We start from the raw sequence: 14,862 nt of genomic DNA, 5'->3' as shown, positions 1-14,862 counted from the left end.
TCTTCTGTTAGTCTTTGACCTGCTTTGATACTTTATCTGTCAGCTAAAGGAAACATCTCCAAAGATTACATCATTTCAATCAGTTTCTCACCAAATATTGTTGAGTTTTCTTCATTTTCACCTGTTTTTAATAACTGCAGAACAGATTTTCTACCTAAACGTATTTTAAATTGACTTTGGTTTCTTGGCTCGTGTTTGATGGAAGTGAGTGAAAAAGGTTTTGGAAAATTCACCCAAATTAATTCAGTTGCTGAAATTCTCATAATTATATAACTTTATATTTTTGTATCATTTGCTGGTCATCATTTTACTTTTGAATTGATGCTGTTTATATTCAAAATGACTCTGAAATGGTGTAAAATATCTGCTTTAGTGAAATTTTCCTCATATTGTTGCTGAAGGTTGAAGATTTTATTTGCTCAGTGTGTTTGTGATGTTTTCAACCAAACTCCTAAATTCATTAGTTCCTGTTGAACTTTGTGTGAGTGTGTGAATTTCTTCTTCATGTATTTTCAGGCTCCAGCCTCCCTCCTCCTGTCCTGACAGTCTTCCCTCCGTCCAGAGCTGAGCTCCAGTCCAACAAAGCCACTCTGGTCTGTCTGTCCAGACTCTCTGCACCTTTTGCAGAGGTGAGCTGGTTGCTTGGTGACACTTCAGTGAGCAGCGGGATCTCCACCAGCACTCCTGTCCAACAAGCAGACCAGACTTTCCAAATCAGCAGCCATCTGTCCATCCTGACGTCAGACTGGGACGCGCAGAAGGTTTACACCTGTAAAGTGTCTGTGGGCTCCCAGACTGCAGAGAAAAGCATCAAGAAGTCCGAGTGTGAAGAATAGTGGAGGAGCAGCAGCACCATTTCACATCTGCTTCTTTAGTCTTTGTGCTGCATCAGCAGCTTCACATGTCAGAGGAGACCAGTCTGCATGCTTGGAATCAATGTTGTCACGCTGAGCTGCTGCTCTTGGAGCAGCTTTGCAGCTGCTCTGTTTTTACAATCTTTCAATAAAAACTCATCAAGTTGAAGAAAAAGAACTCTTTCTGTTTTTTGGACTCTTCCAAATGTTGTTTTCAGCAATAATCATAAAGTTCAGTGATTTTAGTGTCTTGTCTCAGGACAACAGAAAAATCAGATCTATGATAAAGTGAAACTGAGTTTCATGCTTCATCAGTGAAGCGTGGCCTCTGGACGCCTCAGTACTTTCCCAGGATGCACCTGCAGGCCTCCTCACTCATTTATAGCTGCATCTAAATGGAGCTCAAATGTCAGCTGTGTAAAAACAGAGGGAACCGTTTTATCATTAAAAAAATATTATATTTGAAGAAGAATGATTTTATTGTTTAATATGTGGAGGATATTTATGTGTTTAAACGTCACAACAGGATCATCAAGGGTGAAAGACTCGATGTTCCAGATAATTCATGATGTGATCCACGATGATGATACGATCAACACACATCGATCCAGCGATCAACAATCTGGGTTGGATTGATTTTATTCTCTGCAGTTACACTGAGCAACAGTGCATAAATGTATCGATGACTGCTGATGCCTAAACGGAGCGTTGTCATGACGATAATGTGCTTGAGTGATGCAACCAGTGTAGTTAGAGCTCAGACACGTCACCCTTGTGTAGAAGGAGACCCTGTTGACTCCGATGTTGAAGCTCTAGCAGGAAGTTCTCAGCCAGCATGAAGATGAATGAATCCATGCTTGTGTTGTTCTCTCCTCTCAGCTGCTGCAGGCACCTCTCTGAATACGGAACTGGAATTATGGACGTTTGTCCAGGTTTGGTTCAAGGATTGGAAACAAATGGGAGAATACTGACAACAGAACTAGAGTGCTCCAAACACAACACAGCACATGGAGGTGAAAATGGTGGGAACTCCACCCAGAGACTCCCTCCCTCACCCTTACATCAACCTTACTGTTGAGCTTCAAACCCATCACCACTTTGAGGCTTCTGTCAGCTGCAATGTGTCCTACACACTCCAGGGAGGACAAAACATGGTCCCTGACATCTTCACGAGGAATTTTCCAGCCTCCTCTTCGGAGCCTCAATGTCGGGGAGGAAGAGGAGGAGAGGAGGAAGGCCGTTCCACTCAGAAGGCACCTGTCTGCATGCTTGAGTCCAAAAAACCTGACACAGAGTAGCAGAAGATTGTTCTTTTCAAAAGGTTGCCCAGTATTTATTGAAGATCAAAAAGGAGTTTTGGAGTGTCGTTCAAAACTCAGCATGAGCTGTCAGATGATGACTGAATAAGGAGAACATTCAGTGTCTAAACTAAGGGACAATACACCAGTGCAGGCCTACATGGATCCTATCTGTGATTATTAATGTTGACTATTTTGGGTGAATATATGAGGAAGCATTTTTTCATTTAAACAGTTTAAAGTTCAGTTCATTTTATGAGACGGTTTCCTCAGTTTTTACACAGCTGACATTTGAGCTCCATTTAGATGCAGCTATAAATGAGTGAGGAGGCCTGCAGGTGCATCCTGGGAAAGTACTGAGGCGTCCAGAGGCCACGCTTCACAGATGAAGCATGAAAACTCAGTTTCACTTTATTATAGATCTGATTTTTCTGTTGTCCTGAGACAAGACACTAAAATCACTGAACTCTTATTGATTATTGTTTGAAAACAACATTTGGAAGAGTCCAAATAAACAGAAAGAGCTCTTTTTCTTCAACTTGATGAGTTTTTATTGAAAGATTGTAAAAACAGAGCAGCTGCAAAGCTGCTCCAAGAGCAGCAGCTCAGCGTGACAACATTGATTCCAAGCATGCAGACTGGTCTCCTCTGACATGTGAAGCTGCTGATGCAGCACAAAGACTAAAGAAGCAGATGTGAAATGGTGCTGCTGCTCCTCCACTATTCTTCACACTCGGACTTCTTGATGCTTTTCTCTGCAGTCTGGGAGCCCACAGACACTTTACAGGTGTAAACCTTCTGCGCGTCCCAGTCTGACGTCAGGATGGACAGATGGCTGCTGATTTGGAAAGTCTGGTCTGCTTGTGGACAGGAGTGCTGGTGGAGATCCCGCTGCTCACTGAAGTGTCACCAAGCAACCAGCTCACCTCTGCAAAAGGTGCAGAGAGTCTGGACAGACAGACCAGAGTGGCTTTGTTGGACTGGAGCTCAGCTCTGGACGGAGGGAAGACTGTCAGGACAGGAGGAGGGAGGCTGGAGCCTGAAAATACATGAAGAAGAAATTCACACACTCACACAAAGTTCAACAGGAACTAATGAATTTAGGAGTTTGGTTGAAAACATCACAAACACACTGAGCAAATAAAACCTTCAATCTTCAGCAACAATATGAGGAAAATCTCACTAAAGCAGATATTTTACACCATTTCAGAGTCATTTTGAATATAAACAACATCAATTAAATATTTGAACAAAGTAAAATTATGACCAGCAAATGATACAAAAATATAAATTTTACATTTAAAATGATAATTAAGCTCAATTAATTTGGGTGAATTTTCCAAAACCTTTTTCACTCACTTCCATCAAACACGAGCCAAGAAAACAAAGTCAATTTAAAATACGTTTAGGTAGAAAATCTGTTCTGCAGTTATTAAAAACAGGTGAAAATGAAGAAAACTCAACAATATTTGGTGAGAAACTGATTGAAATTATGTAATCTTTGGAGATGTTTCCTTTAGCTGACAGATAAAGTATCAAAGCAGGTCAAGACTAACAGAAGAATATTTCAAATCATTTCCACACTCCACATTTCTATGAAAAAGCTTCTAGTTTGTATCAAAAGCATCAAATCTTTGTTGTTTCTGCTGAGTGTAAAAGTACTTACTGGTGACAATCAGCTTGGTTCCTGGTCCGAATACCACAGTGATTCAGTTTGTACACACAGCTGTACAAAAACCTGCTGAGAGTCACTGATGAGTGGAGACACTGAGACATGAGAACAGCCTTCACTGGTGACACCATCACCATCATCATCATCATCATCATCACCATCATCATCATCATCATCATCATCATCATCGTAATCATCACACCATCATCATCAACATCATCATCGTAATCATCATCATCATCATCACCATCATCATCATCATCATCATCACCATCATCATCACCATCATCATCATCACCATCACATCATCATCACCATCATCATCATCATCATCATCATCATCATCATCATTATCATCACCATCATCATCACCATCATCATAATCATCATAATCACTATCATCATAATCACCACCATCATCATCAAACATTATATCTCATCATCATCATCATCATCATCATCATCATCTTTATTATTATTATCACCATCATCATCAACAGCATCATCATCATCACCATCATCATCATTATCATCAACATCATCATCATAACAGATTCTCTGTTAGAACTTTAATCAACAAACTCTTCATCATATTCCCCATGAAGTCGTTTTGATGACTTAAAGGTGTATTTTAATGATGATGATGGAGGATGAAGGACGAGTGAGGGAGTTGGTTTTGGTTCTTGTTATTTTCAGTGATGAAACAGCAGAAAGTTTCCAACAATCTGAAAGTTTCTCTGAGAAACTGAGTGTGAACATGAGTTGATTTGTAATTTAGTGAGACTGAACATGAGCTGATGTATCAGACACTAAAAAGCAGAAGTATTGAGTGAGGAGGTTTTTGTCACAGTCTGAATCACTGTGATACCCACTCGCTAGCAGAGTCGTCCCATGTTCCACAGTAATAGACTGCTGAGTCTCCCTCCTCCAGATTATTGATCATCAAACGATAATCTGATGTTGACTGATGAGTAGAAGTGAATCTTGGAGATGAGAAACCAGAACCATATTTGACAGAACTCCAACCACGATACCAGACCAGTACAAACTGAGGAACTCCTCCTGGAACCTGTTTATACCAAGCACCAACATTAGTACCAGTTCCCAGGTTACAGTCCATGGTGACTGACTCTCCTCTGCTCAGAGACACAACAGTGGGCTTCTGTGTCAGCACCGTCACAGCACTCACACCTGGAAACAACAAGAGGACATGAAGTCAAGAGAAAGACACAGACTGATGAATCCAGCATGAGCTCAGAGCTGCAGTAAGTCAGCCTCCTCACATGTTAGAGCAGTGATGAGAGTGCAGAGGCTCTCCAGCATGTTGCCACTGTGTGCTGACGATCAACCTGGAAAGTGACTTTACTGCTGACAGATTCAGGCTTTGGAGGATGAGGAGAGAGGAGGTGCTGGAGGAGCAATTTAATAGCCCACTGGAGCTGAGAGGGACTGACAGGAGGAGGCTTCTCTTCAATCTGCAGCTTTCTCCTGTGTGTGATGTGGAAAAGAGCAGATTGGAGCTCCAACGTTTCATTTACATGAAGTTAAATAAAGACCATCAGAGCTGCAGCTGCTTCCTGCTGATGGAGGAGCTGAGTCAGGTCACAGCTGAAGGAGCTGCTTTCTCTGTTTCTATGGTGATGCAGTGCTCCTCTCTGGTGGACTTGAGCAGAACAACATCCTTCATGGACAAAATGTCTGTGTAACTGGTTTTATTCCTCTGCATTGTTTTCAAAAAAACAAAAAACTTCTCACTTCTTCCACAGAATGAATGAAAAGAGCAAGCATTCAGGTGGGAACAAGGTATGGTTCAAACTCCCCCACAACTAACGTTCAACTGGAGGAGAGGTTTCTTCCTTTTGTCAGGTGATGTGACAAATGGATATACAATTAAACACAAATGTCTCAATCACTCCTGTTGTATCACATATGTGTCACATATCTTTATGTTTTAAACTTCCAATGTGTTGGAATTCATCTTTCATATTCTGAATGTGGTGGAACTGTCACAGTCTCCAATTTTATTCCGCTCAAATGAATGCTGCTGCAATCCTTATTTTGGCCAGTAGAGGTCAGTAATTCCGCGTTCTTATTATTCATGATTATTCTAATTGTTCTAAATGAGGATAGTAGGAAAAGAAATTTTGAAATGTTTATTCAACTTTTTTATTACTAAGCAAACAGACATAGAAATAAATCCCAACAATGTTTACATATGCATCTATAATCATGTTTCTGACATAAATTTGTGCTTATGTCTCCGTCTCAAAGTTCAGCTGTATTAACAGTTTCTTCCTTTAGACATTATTGTGTTTCATACTTTTGTACCTAAAGTTTACAAAACTACATCACGCAAGCAAGTTACATGCGTTCCATAATCATGATGTTTGTCGAGGTGTCACTTAGCAACGCATTAGACATCCAAAATAAGGATAATTTTGCAGCTGTCATCTTTTCACGTCTCACGTCAGCTGAGTTTGTAAGTTAGAAGGGACACGTTTATATCATACACCTTTTGACCGCATGTTCGGAGGGCCCCTCCTCCTTGTGATGAGCGCCGGTCTCTTCATGATCCCTCTGACAGGAGACCTCATCTGTGCTCGCAGTGGAGACCTCAGGCCCACATCTGGGAGGAGCCTCTGCGCGGGTCGCTGACGCACGCTCACTCTGCCGTGTTTGAGGTCGTCCAACAAAAGCCTCCACGCCGTCAAACTTGGACGTGAGCTTCGCCAGGTCGTCTTTCAGCGTGTTGAACTGCCTGTAGAGGTCCCCCCGGCGTCCGCCGACAGGGGCCGGATCCTGGAAAAAGATCTGTGATTCTCATGCCAGGCTGGGTTTTAGCGCGAATTCTGATAAACCCAGTCAGGAGACATCAGGGCAGCAGATGGAACAAAAATATGTGGATGTGGAAACACGAAATTACAAAATCTCATCATTTTTGGCCCCGGACCAATTTTTTTTATTTCTTTTTTAATCATCTGAAGAAGAAAAGAGTCCGTGACAGCTGGAAACATCTGCCAGGCGGTTCACGATAAAACTCTGATATTCTGTTGGCCGATCCTCTGTGCTGAGCTCATTCTCGGGCCACAGCGGCCGTGAATCACACTGGCAACGGATAGGCTTTGTTACATAATCTATCCTTCGACGACTTCCTGCTGTTATTCTCGCACATTTGGACGATCCCAGCTAGCGCCGACGCGTCCCCACCTGTTGTATTCTGGCAGGACAGAGGCGTGGTCGTGGACCAGCAGGTCTTTCACTTGGTGATGATGGCAAACTTCCAGTTGTCCAGCACCTGGGTCAGATTGGAACAGGTCTTGCCGTTGGTAATTCCACTGGAGGCAGAGATTGGTTATTAAACACGTTTCCAACCCGCATTGTTATTGACACTGAAAGAGCGCAGACCAGCACGCGTGGATTCCTGACGTTTAGCGTCCCAGCGGGACGGTTTCTGAGCTCCACAGGTCACGACGAGGCAAAGCAGCAAGCTGGACGGACTTCATCCTTGGACAACTCAACGAACGTGCGACGGATCAACCTGAGGAGGAAGCGATGATGAAAACTCTGGCTCTGCCTCTCCTTCGTGCAGGGGCTGCGTCTCCTGGGCTGTTGGATCGATCAGCAGTGGGAACATGAGCTGATCAGCGTCCTTTTATAGCAGCCTCCCATCAGAGGAGCCCCGCCCCCAACCTGCTCCCACCACATCTTCCCAGAATTTCCAGGATGTGCTGGAGGGTGGGAATTCCTCGTCTTTGCGACACTGTCCAGAGGAGGTGTTTGATGGAGCCATGTGGTCCCAGTAAAGCGTTCTCGTGGACTATTGCGACACAATCTGCTCAACATCTGGACCATTAAAGAACCTGGCAGCACCGGTTTAACTGTCAAAGGCTGATGATCATCTGTGCTCTGTTGTAATATTTTCAGAGATTGGGCCTCAGTCAAGGGTCCTGGCGGGTACGTCCTGTGTTGGACTGGTGTCTCTCGGCCCAGTGGCTGCTGGGAAGAAAAAGCAGTGTGTTTGTAACAACAAAGAAGAAACTTTCCCAATCAGAACGCGTTTAGATCTGGGTTTTTTCTCCATAAATACGAGCTGTTTGTGATCAGATATGCAGCTGTGGGATGGAACTGGCCAAGCTGGTCATTACAGGGTTGATACTGCTTAAGGCCTTTAGGACAGAAAGTGGGTTTCACGTGGAAATGTGTGTTTTGTGATTCTGTGTGATTGTTGTTATTGTGTTGTCACTGATTCTAGGGAAGCTTCACAACCTTGTGTATATTTTTAAATCTGTTTTTCCTCATTATGGACATAAACACATCAAACGGGGAAGCTTCGCCATAGAGACGCGTTGACTTATTGCACAACTCAAAGGTTCTTTGTTTCCCCTCTGTTTCTCGTACACGCTCCGACGGCCATAACCCCCCACTGTGACTCTCACATGATGGAGAGAGCCCAGCCCTCCCAGCAGACGCGGCCGGAGGTTCTTCCACCTCGGCTCACATGCTCCTCCGTTAGCTCCGTGGCAAATGCTCTCTTCCAGTTGTCACTGAATTGAAAATAGAGGGGAAATCGTCTCCCTGTCCTTGACAGAATGAGGAGATTTTAACCACCAGGACATTTGCCTTTCCGTGGTTCAGGGCCGACGGCACGCCGAGCGAGTCCAGTCCCCTCATACCCAGGTAAGGGGTCACTTTGATGTCAGGAGGGTCCTTGCCGAGCATGTCAGAAATGCTAACTGTTGGCAGGGGCCTGCATTTAGCATCCACGTGCACGCGCGTGCTGACTTGGTCAAGTTTGGTTCGCCTTGGTCTCCGTGATGGACGAATGCGTTTGATTTTTTTTGTGGGTGCTTGTGATGAATGACCAGGGCAGCGGCATCCATCTCAACTCCCAGTTGTATTCCTTTGTTTCCAAAGGCGGACCCCGAAGCGGGAGACTCTGAGGAGCTTGGCGATGTCACCACTGAACCAGAGCAGGACGGGCCAAACCGTGGACACTACAGCAACGGCTCTGCCTACACAAAACAGGCCCGACCGCGCGTCCGATATTCTCTGACGGATCATTTCCTGAAATACTTCCTGTTTCTAAGCAATTTGATGTTCACCATTCTGGGCCTGGTGGTTCTCGGTCTGGGCATGTGGGGCCTCATCAGTAAAGAGTCCTTTGCTCAGGAGAAGATCAGCAGTATATCGGTACTGACCCGATGTTGGTTCTTGTCAGTCTGGGAGTCGTGCTGACCGCGCTCTGCCGTTGTTGGCAGCGTCGGTGCCTTGAGAGAGAACTGCGTCCGACAGGGGCCGGATCCTGGAAAAGAGATCTGTGATTCTCATGCCAGGCTGGGTTTTAGCGCGAATTCTGATAAACCCAGTCATGAGACATCAGGGCAGCAGATGGAACAAATATGTGGATGTGGAAACACGAAATTACAAAATCTCATCATTTTTGGCCCCGGACCAGTTTTTTTTATTTCTTTTTTTAATCATCTGCGAAGAAAAGAGTCCGTGACAGCTGGAAACATCTGCCAGGCGGTTCACGATAAAACTCTGATATTCTGTTGGCCGATCCTCTGTGCTGAGCTCATTCTCGGGCCGCAGCGGCCGTGAATCACACTGGCAACGGATAGGCTTTGTTACATAATCTATCCTTCCACCGACTTCCTGCTGTTATTCTCGCACATTTGGACGATCCCAGCTAGCGCCGACGCGTCCCCACCTGTTGTATTCTGGCAGGACAGAGGCGTGGTCGTGGACCAGCAGGTCTTTCACTTGGGTGATGATGGCAAACTTCCAGTTGTCCAGCACCTGGGTCAGATTGGAACAGGTCTTGCCGTTGGTAAATTCCACTGGAGGCAGAGATTGGTTGTTAAACACGTTTCCAACCCGCATTGTTATTGACACTGAAAGAGTGCAGACCAGCACGCGTGGATTCCTGACGTTTAGAGCGTCCCAGCGGGACGGTTTCTGAGCTCCACAGGTCACGACGAGGCAAAGCAGCAGCTGGACGGACTTCATCCTTGGACAACTCAACGAACGTGCGACGGATCAACCTGAGGAGGAAGCGATGATGAAAACTCTGGCTCTGCCTCTCCTTCGTGCAGGGGCTGCGTCTCCTGGGCTGTTGGATCTATCAGCAGTGGGAACATGAGCTGATCAGTGTCCTTTTATAGCCGCCTCCCCATCAGAGGAGCCCCGCCCCCAACCTGCTCCCACCCACATCTTCCCAGAATTTCCAGGATGTGCTGGAGGTGGTGGGAATTCCTCGTCTTTGCGACACTGTCCAGAGGAGGTGTTTGATGGAGCCATGTGGTCCCAGTAAAGCGTTCTCGTGGACTATTGCGACACAATCTGCTCAACATCTGGACCATTAAAGAACCTGGCAGCACCGGTTTAACTGTCAAAGGCTGATGATCATCTGTGCTCTGTTGTAATATTTTCAGAGATTGGGCCTCAGTCAAGGGTCCTGGCGGGTACGTCCTGTGTTGGACTGGTGTCTCTCGCCCAGTGGCTGCTGGGAAGAAAAAGCATGTGTGTTTGTAACAACAAAGAAGAAACTTTCCCAATCAGAACGCGTTTAGATCTGGGTTTTTTCTCCATAAATACGAGCTGTTTGTGATCAGATATGCAGCTGTGGGATGGAACTGGCCAAGCTGGTCATTACAGGGTTGATACTGCTTAAAGGCCTTTAGGACAGAAAGTGGGTTTCACGTGGAAATGTGTGTTTGTGATTCTGTTGTGATTGTTGTTATTGTGTTTGTCACTGATTCTAGGGAAGCTTCACAACCTTGTGTATATTTTTAAATCTGTTTTTCCTCATTATGGACATAAAACATCAAACGGGGAAGCTTCGCCATAGAGACGCGTTGACTTATTGCACAACTCAAAGGTTCTTTGTTTCCCTCTCACTGTTTCTCGTACACGCTCCGACGGCCATAATCCCCCCACTGTGACTCTCACATGATGGAGAGAGCCCAGCCCTCCCAGCAGACGCGGCCCGGAGGTTCTTCCACCTCGGCTCACATGCTCCTCCGTTAGCTCCGTGGCAAATGCTCCCCTCTTCCAGTTTGTCACTGAATTGAAAATAGAGGGGAAATCGTCTCCCTGTCCTTGACAGAATGAGGAGATTTTTAACCACCAGGACATTTGCCTTTCCGTGGTTCAGGGCCGACGGCACGCCGAGCGAGTCCAGTCCCCTCATACCCAAGGTAAGTGGGTCACTTTGATGTCAGGAGGGTCCTTGCCGAGCATGTCAGAAATGCTAACTGTTGGCAGGGGCCTGCATTTAGCATCCACGTGCACGCGCGTGCTGACTTGGTCAAAGTTTGGTTCGCCTTGGTCTCCCGTGATGACGATGCGTTTGATTTTTTTTGTGGGTGCTTGTGATGAATGACCAGGGCAGCGGCATCCATCTCAACTCCCAGTTGTATTCCTTTGTTTCCAAAGGCGGACCCCGAAGCGGGAGACTCTGAGGAGCTTGGCGATGTCACCACTGAACCAGAGCAGGACGGGCCAAACCGTGGACACTACAGCAACGGCTCTGCCTACACAAAACAGGTCCGACCGCGCGTCCGATATTCTCTGACGGATCATTTCCTGAAATACTTCCTGTTTCTAAGCAATTTGATGTTCACCATTCTGGGCCTGGTGGTTCTCGGTCTGGGCATGTGGGGCCTCATCAGTAAAGAGTCCTTTGCTCAGGAGAAGATCAGCAGTATCGGTACTGACCCGATGTTGGTTCTTGTCAGTCTGGGAGTCGTGCTGACCACGCTCTGCCTGTTGGGCAGCGTCGGTGCCTTGAGAGAGAACTGCGTCCTGCTCAAGGTGTTCTCGGCCGTGGTGCTGGTGCTCCTCGGTGCTCAGGTGCTGGTTGCTATCTTGTCCTACACCACACAAGATCAAATCAGAGGCTATCTTCGGTCGGGGATGCTGACTGCCATGGCGCGCTACCAAGATGATCTGGATCTGCGGTTCATCGTGGATGAGATTCAGACCAATCTGCAGTGCTGTGGGGCCGATGACTACCGCGACTGGGAAGTCAACATGTGAGTGCAGATTTGGCTAGCTTGTGGACCCTGGTTTTTCCTGACTCTGCATGCTAGCTTGGTAGACATTATATGGGATCACGGATGTTTCTGTCCCTCAGATATTACAACTGCTCCGCTCCTGGGGTGCTGGCATGTGGCGTCCCTGCAACGTGCTGCGTGGACCCGTTGGAGAACGGCACGGTGTGGAACTCTCAGTGTGGTGTCGGAGCCCAGAAACTGGATGAGTTTACTGCCCAGACAGTCATTTTCCTGGGCGGTTGCCTGGGCGGAATCTCCCGGTGGATCGAGCAGCACCAGGGTCTGATTGGGACAATTGGAATTGTTGTACTGGGCGTCCAGATTTTAACACTTTTCATCACAACACGACTGTTGGAAAGCATCCAGTGGCATAAAGCTTTATATAACACTGTAAAATAAAGAGAGTATTTTATACCAACATCTTTTTGTGTTTTCACATCAGTAAACAGAATTCATATGATGCTATATTGAGCAAATTAGGGATCTATATTAAATTAAGACTTCTATCTCTCACAAAAAATGAAATGCGTGAAGATAAAACATTACTTTTACGAATTTTTCACATGCTTTAAGCAGTTTTTTTCTTTTAAAAGAGGAACTGGCAGTTTAGCGCCACCTCGCGGTAAAACCAATATCCCTATTTGAGACATACTGAAAGATCGCGTGCGTGTGCGCGCGGGGGGGGGGGGGCTTGGAAGCGTGTGTATTTTAGATAACATAACAGTTGATTTTCCAATCTATTTGGGAGCTACTTAAAAACAGATGATCCGCATGTACAAGAAAAATATAGACCCGAACGCCACTTTGGTTTCGGTTTCCCAGGTGCGTCACAGAGTGAGAGCTCTTCACTTCCTGCCTCTTCGTAAGATCAGTCAGGGGTTGAAAGTTTAAAGGTTAAAGGCTAAATGCGTCAATCCACGTGCGAGGTTTTTGTGTTATGTTGGGAATAAAGTTGAAGAAATATGGGGAAAAACAAGAAGGATAAATCGAGCGAATCTGGAAAACAACCGACCGGGACTGGCAAACATCCAAGGTAAGGCAACCGCGCTGCTAGCTAGCGAGCTACGACAGCTAGCTATATTTTGACCTGCCATCTAAGCTATTTCCCAACTTTTCAGGGAAAAGCTTCAGCGAGATGTTAAACCGAAGAGAGCCGAGCCGGACCATCTGCAACATATCCCGTTTAGACTCAGAGAGATCATGAAGAGCAAAGACAGAATGAAGCGGGGACTGCTCAAACCCAAAAAGCCCCAAAAGGGTGAGGAAGGCTCTGCTTCCACTCCGTTTCACCCCAAATCTTCCCCGTGGGTGCCGATTGAACTTGTCAGGCTTGTGTGTCTTTAGTCATCTCCACAGGTGAGCCGTGTGACGTTGACATACCTGTTCCTCACTTCAAGAGGCGAAAGCGGGAGAGTGAGAGAGCCTACGTGAGGAGGATGGAGAACGAGACCAAGCACGTCCTGTTCCTCACCAAGAACCAAGCGGACAGAAAGCCCGAGCTGGATGCAGACAATCAGGAGAAGCCCTGCGGCAAAAGCAAGTCCGAGAAGAAGAAAGAGTAAGTATTCCGATTTGCTATGTTGGTGAAAAGGAGCCGAAACGCGCGTGTTTATCCTCGATTCTAGGTACGATTCCTTCAAGCTGCAGAGGCTGCAGCAGAAAAAGCTGGACAGACAGGAAGCCAGGATGGAAAAACAGATGTTTGTAGGTAAGCTGCAGGGTCTTTTCCCTCCCCACAACTGATTTGGTCCACGAAGGTCACTGGGAGCAGTTATTGCCGTCAGTAAAATATCCACCGACCAAGGTTGAAGCTTCAGAATCATCTCAAATCCGTCTGTGGCACAGATGATGTCCCCTTTGGTGAAGTCGTGCTGGCCCCACCATCTCTGAGCTCCAAACCCAAGAAGGCTCAGGTCAAATCTCAGGTGAGCTGCTGTGCAGTGGCTGCTAATTCGGGCTTCTGAATGCATCATTAGAAGCTTTACTGTGCCTGTCCTGCTCCGCCCGCCTCATCTAGAAGGATTCCGGGACGCTGCTCCTCCACTCGCTCCTGGGTCACGGCGTGACCTCCACAAACAAGCCGTCCATGGCCCGGCAGAGAATGATGGAGGAGGAGAGGCAGCGGGCCGTGCAGGCCTACCGCTGTCTGAAGAAACAGAGGCAGGAACAGCACGAAGCCAGGGCGGCTAATGTCAAAAAACTCATGGACCTTCACTGATGATTTAGAAGACATCAGCAGTGAGCTTAGACCACAGAAAAATATTTAAAGACTTTTTTTTTTAAACTGGCCTGATGCAGAAGAGGGGTAGCAAAGGGTGGGGGGAGCAAAACATTTGGATCTGTAGACCGCAGTGTGAGGTAAGATCTTATTTCAAAAGAAAATTTAAGATCTAGACTGGTATGACGTGTCATGAAATGAAATGTTTTGATGTTCGCTTGTATGCACAGTTTTTAATTCATCTCAAGGCCAAACAATCCGATCATGAGCGTCTGAGGGTAATGATGGACCTTAGCCACTAGATGGCAGGCGAGTCGCGACTTGTTTGCTGGATCAGGTTATTGTAATAAAACCCCCAAAACACGCTGAAGGCATTAACTGAACAAGTCTTTTGAAGCTCACTCACACCATGGTACCGTTTTCATATTTTATTAATGCTGCATTCGGCTTTAAATATTGTCTTTTTCTTGTTGTCTAAAACCAGCGTTCTGAAAATGTATTAAGAAATCCACAATGCTCACGCTTTGTTTTCCTTCATAACCTCTCTGAACGCTTCGACCCCCCCACCACCACAATGAATCGCATCCACCTTTTTAAATGTGGAGCACTTATCAGAGCCCGGCGCAGCCATTTACTTTTATAATCCTGAGAAGAACGGAGCATGAACGAGGCCTCTGGGACAAACTGCTCCCGTTTGCCTTTTAAAAACGTCCTGTGAAAACATTTGAATTGATCTGTTCGGTCATATGAGCGAGGCCCTTTT

At 46.1% G+C, this 14,862-nt stretch overlaps 4 protein-coding genes and 1 pseudogene across 4 annotated transcripts in view; 3 read left to right on the top strand and 2 right to left on the bottom strand.

Annotated features, from left to right (window-relative positions):
* The window catches only part of LOC130515566 (immunoglobulin lambda-1 light chain-like), a 3,282-nt gene extending 2,250 nt beyond the window's left edge, over positions 1 to 1,032 (top strand). The window contains exon 4 of the mRNA XM_057015915.1: positions 517 to 1,032. Coding sequence (XP_056871895.1) covers positions 517 to 836 — 320 coding nt within the window. The 3' untranslated portion in view covers positions 837 to 1,032. The remainder of the gene's footprint in view (positions 1 to 516) is intronic.
* A 1,647-nt stretch (positions 1,033 to 2,679) lies between these two features.
* On the bottom strand, positions 2,680 to 5,202 carry LOC130515204 (immunoglobulin lambda-1 light chain-like; annotated as a pseudogene).
* Positions 5,203 to 5,962: 760 nt separating this feature from the next.
* LOC130515339 (uncharacterized) lies at positions 5,963 to 10,124 on the bottom strand. Its single transcript, XM_057015503.1, has 5 exons — positions 10,032 to 10,124; positions 9,735 to 9,945; positions 9,535 to 9,664; positions 9,103 to 9,126; positions 5,963 to 6,597 (listed from the first exon to the last, which is right to left on the bottom strand). Exons 1-5 carry the CDS (start codon positions 10,122 to 10,124, stop codon positions 6,324 to 6,326), a joined length of 732 nt encoding a protein of 243 aa, XP_056871483.1. The 3' UTR covers positions 5,963 to 6,323.
* A 203-nt stretch (positions 10,125 to 10,327) lies between these two features.
* On the top strand, positions 10,328 to 12,299 carry LOC130515449 (tetraspanin-10). The gene is made up of 3 exons (XM_057015691.1): positions 10,328 to 11,023; positions 11,262 to 11,860; positions 11,962 to 12,299. Exons 1-3 carry the CDS (start codon positions 10,934 to 10,936, stop codon positions 12,278 to 12,280), a joined length of 1,008 nt encoding a protein of 335 aa, XP_056871671.1. The 5' UTR covers positions 10,328 to 10,933; the 3' UTR covers positions 12,281 to 12,299.
* Positions 12,300 to 12,712: 413 nt separating this feature from the next.
* Positions 12,713 to 14,473, top strand: ccdc137 (coiled-coil domain containing 137). The gene is made up of 6 exons (XM_057015692.1): positions 12,713 to 12,914; positions 13,000 to 13,139; positions 13,226 to 13,439; positions 13,507 to 13,589; positions 13,727 to 13,806; positions 13,899 to 14,473. The coding sequence occupies exons 1-6, from the start codon at positions 12,844 to 12,846 to the stop codon at positions 14,097 to 14,099; spliced, it is 789 nt and encodes a 262-aa protein (XP_056871672.1). The 5' UTR covers positions 12,713 to 12,843; the 3' UTR covers positions 14,100 to 14,473.
* Positions 14,474 to 14,862: the final 389 nt, after the last annotated feature.

The sequence above is a fragment of the Takifugu flavidus genome, chromosome 18 (genome assembly GCF_003711565.1).
Source record: "Takifugu flavidus isolate HTHZ2018 chromosome 18, ASM371156v2, whole genome shotgun sequence".
In the NCBI taxonomy this organism is placed as follows: Eukaryota; Metazoa; Chordata; class Actinopteri; order Tetraodontiformes; family Tetraodontidae; genus Takifugu; species Takifugu flavidus.
This window is presented reverse-complemented; position numbering and strand designations above follow the sequence as displayed.

Coding starts and splice junctions, on each gene's coding strand:
- LOC130515339 (XM_057015503.1), bottom strand. CDS start 10,124: ATGGCTCCATCAAACACCTCCTCTGGACAGTGTCGCAAAGACGAGGAA. Junction 9,665..9,734: donor TCAGGAATCCACGCGTGCTG/GTCTGCACTCTT, acceptor CTCTGCCTCCAG/TGGAATTTACCAACGGCAAG. Junction 9,127..9,534: donor GTCCTGCCAGAATACAACAG/GTGGGGACGCGT, acceptor TCTCTTTTCCAG/GATCCGGCCCCTGTCGGACG.
- LOC130515449 (XM_057015691.1), top strand. CDS start 10,934: ATGAGGAGATTTTTAACCACCAGGACATTTGCCTTTCCGTGGTTCAGG. Junction 11,024..11,261: donor CCAGTCCCCTCATACCCAAG/GTAAGTGGGTCA, acceptor TTGTTTCCAAAG/GCGGACCCCGAAGCGGGAGA. Junction 11,861..11,961: donor CGCGACTGGGAAGTCAACAT/GTGAGTGCAGAT, acceptor TCTGTCCCTCAG/ATATTACAACTGCTCCGCTC.
- ccdc137 (XM_057015692.1), top strand. CDS start 12,844: ATGGGGAAAAACAAGAAGGATAAATCGAGCGAATCTGGAAAACAACCG. Junction 13,140..13,225: donor ACCCAAAAAGCCCCAAAAGG/GTGAGGAAGGCT, acceptor GTGTGTCTTTAG/TCATCTCCACAGGTGAGCCG. Junction 13,590..13,726: donor GGAAAAACAGATGTTTGTAG/GTAAGCTGCAGG, acceptor TCTGTGGCACAG/ATGATGTCCCCTTTGGTGAA.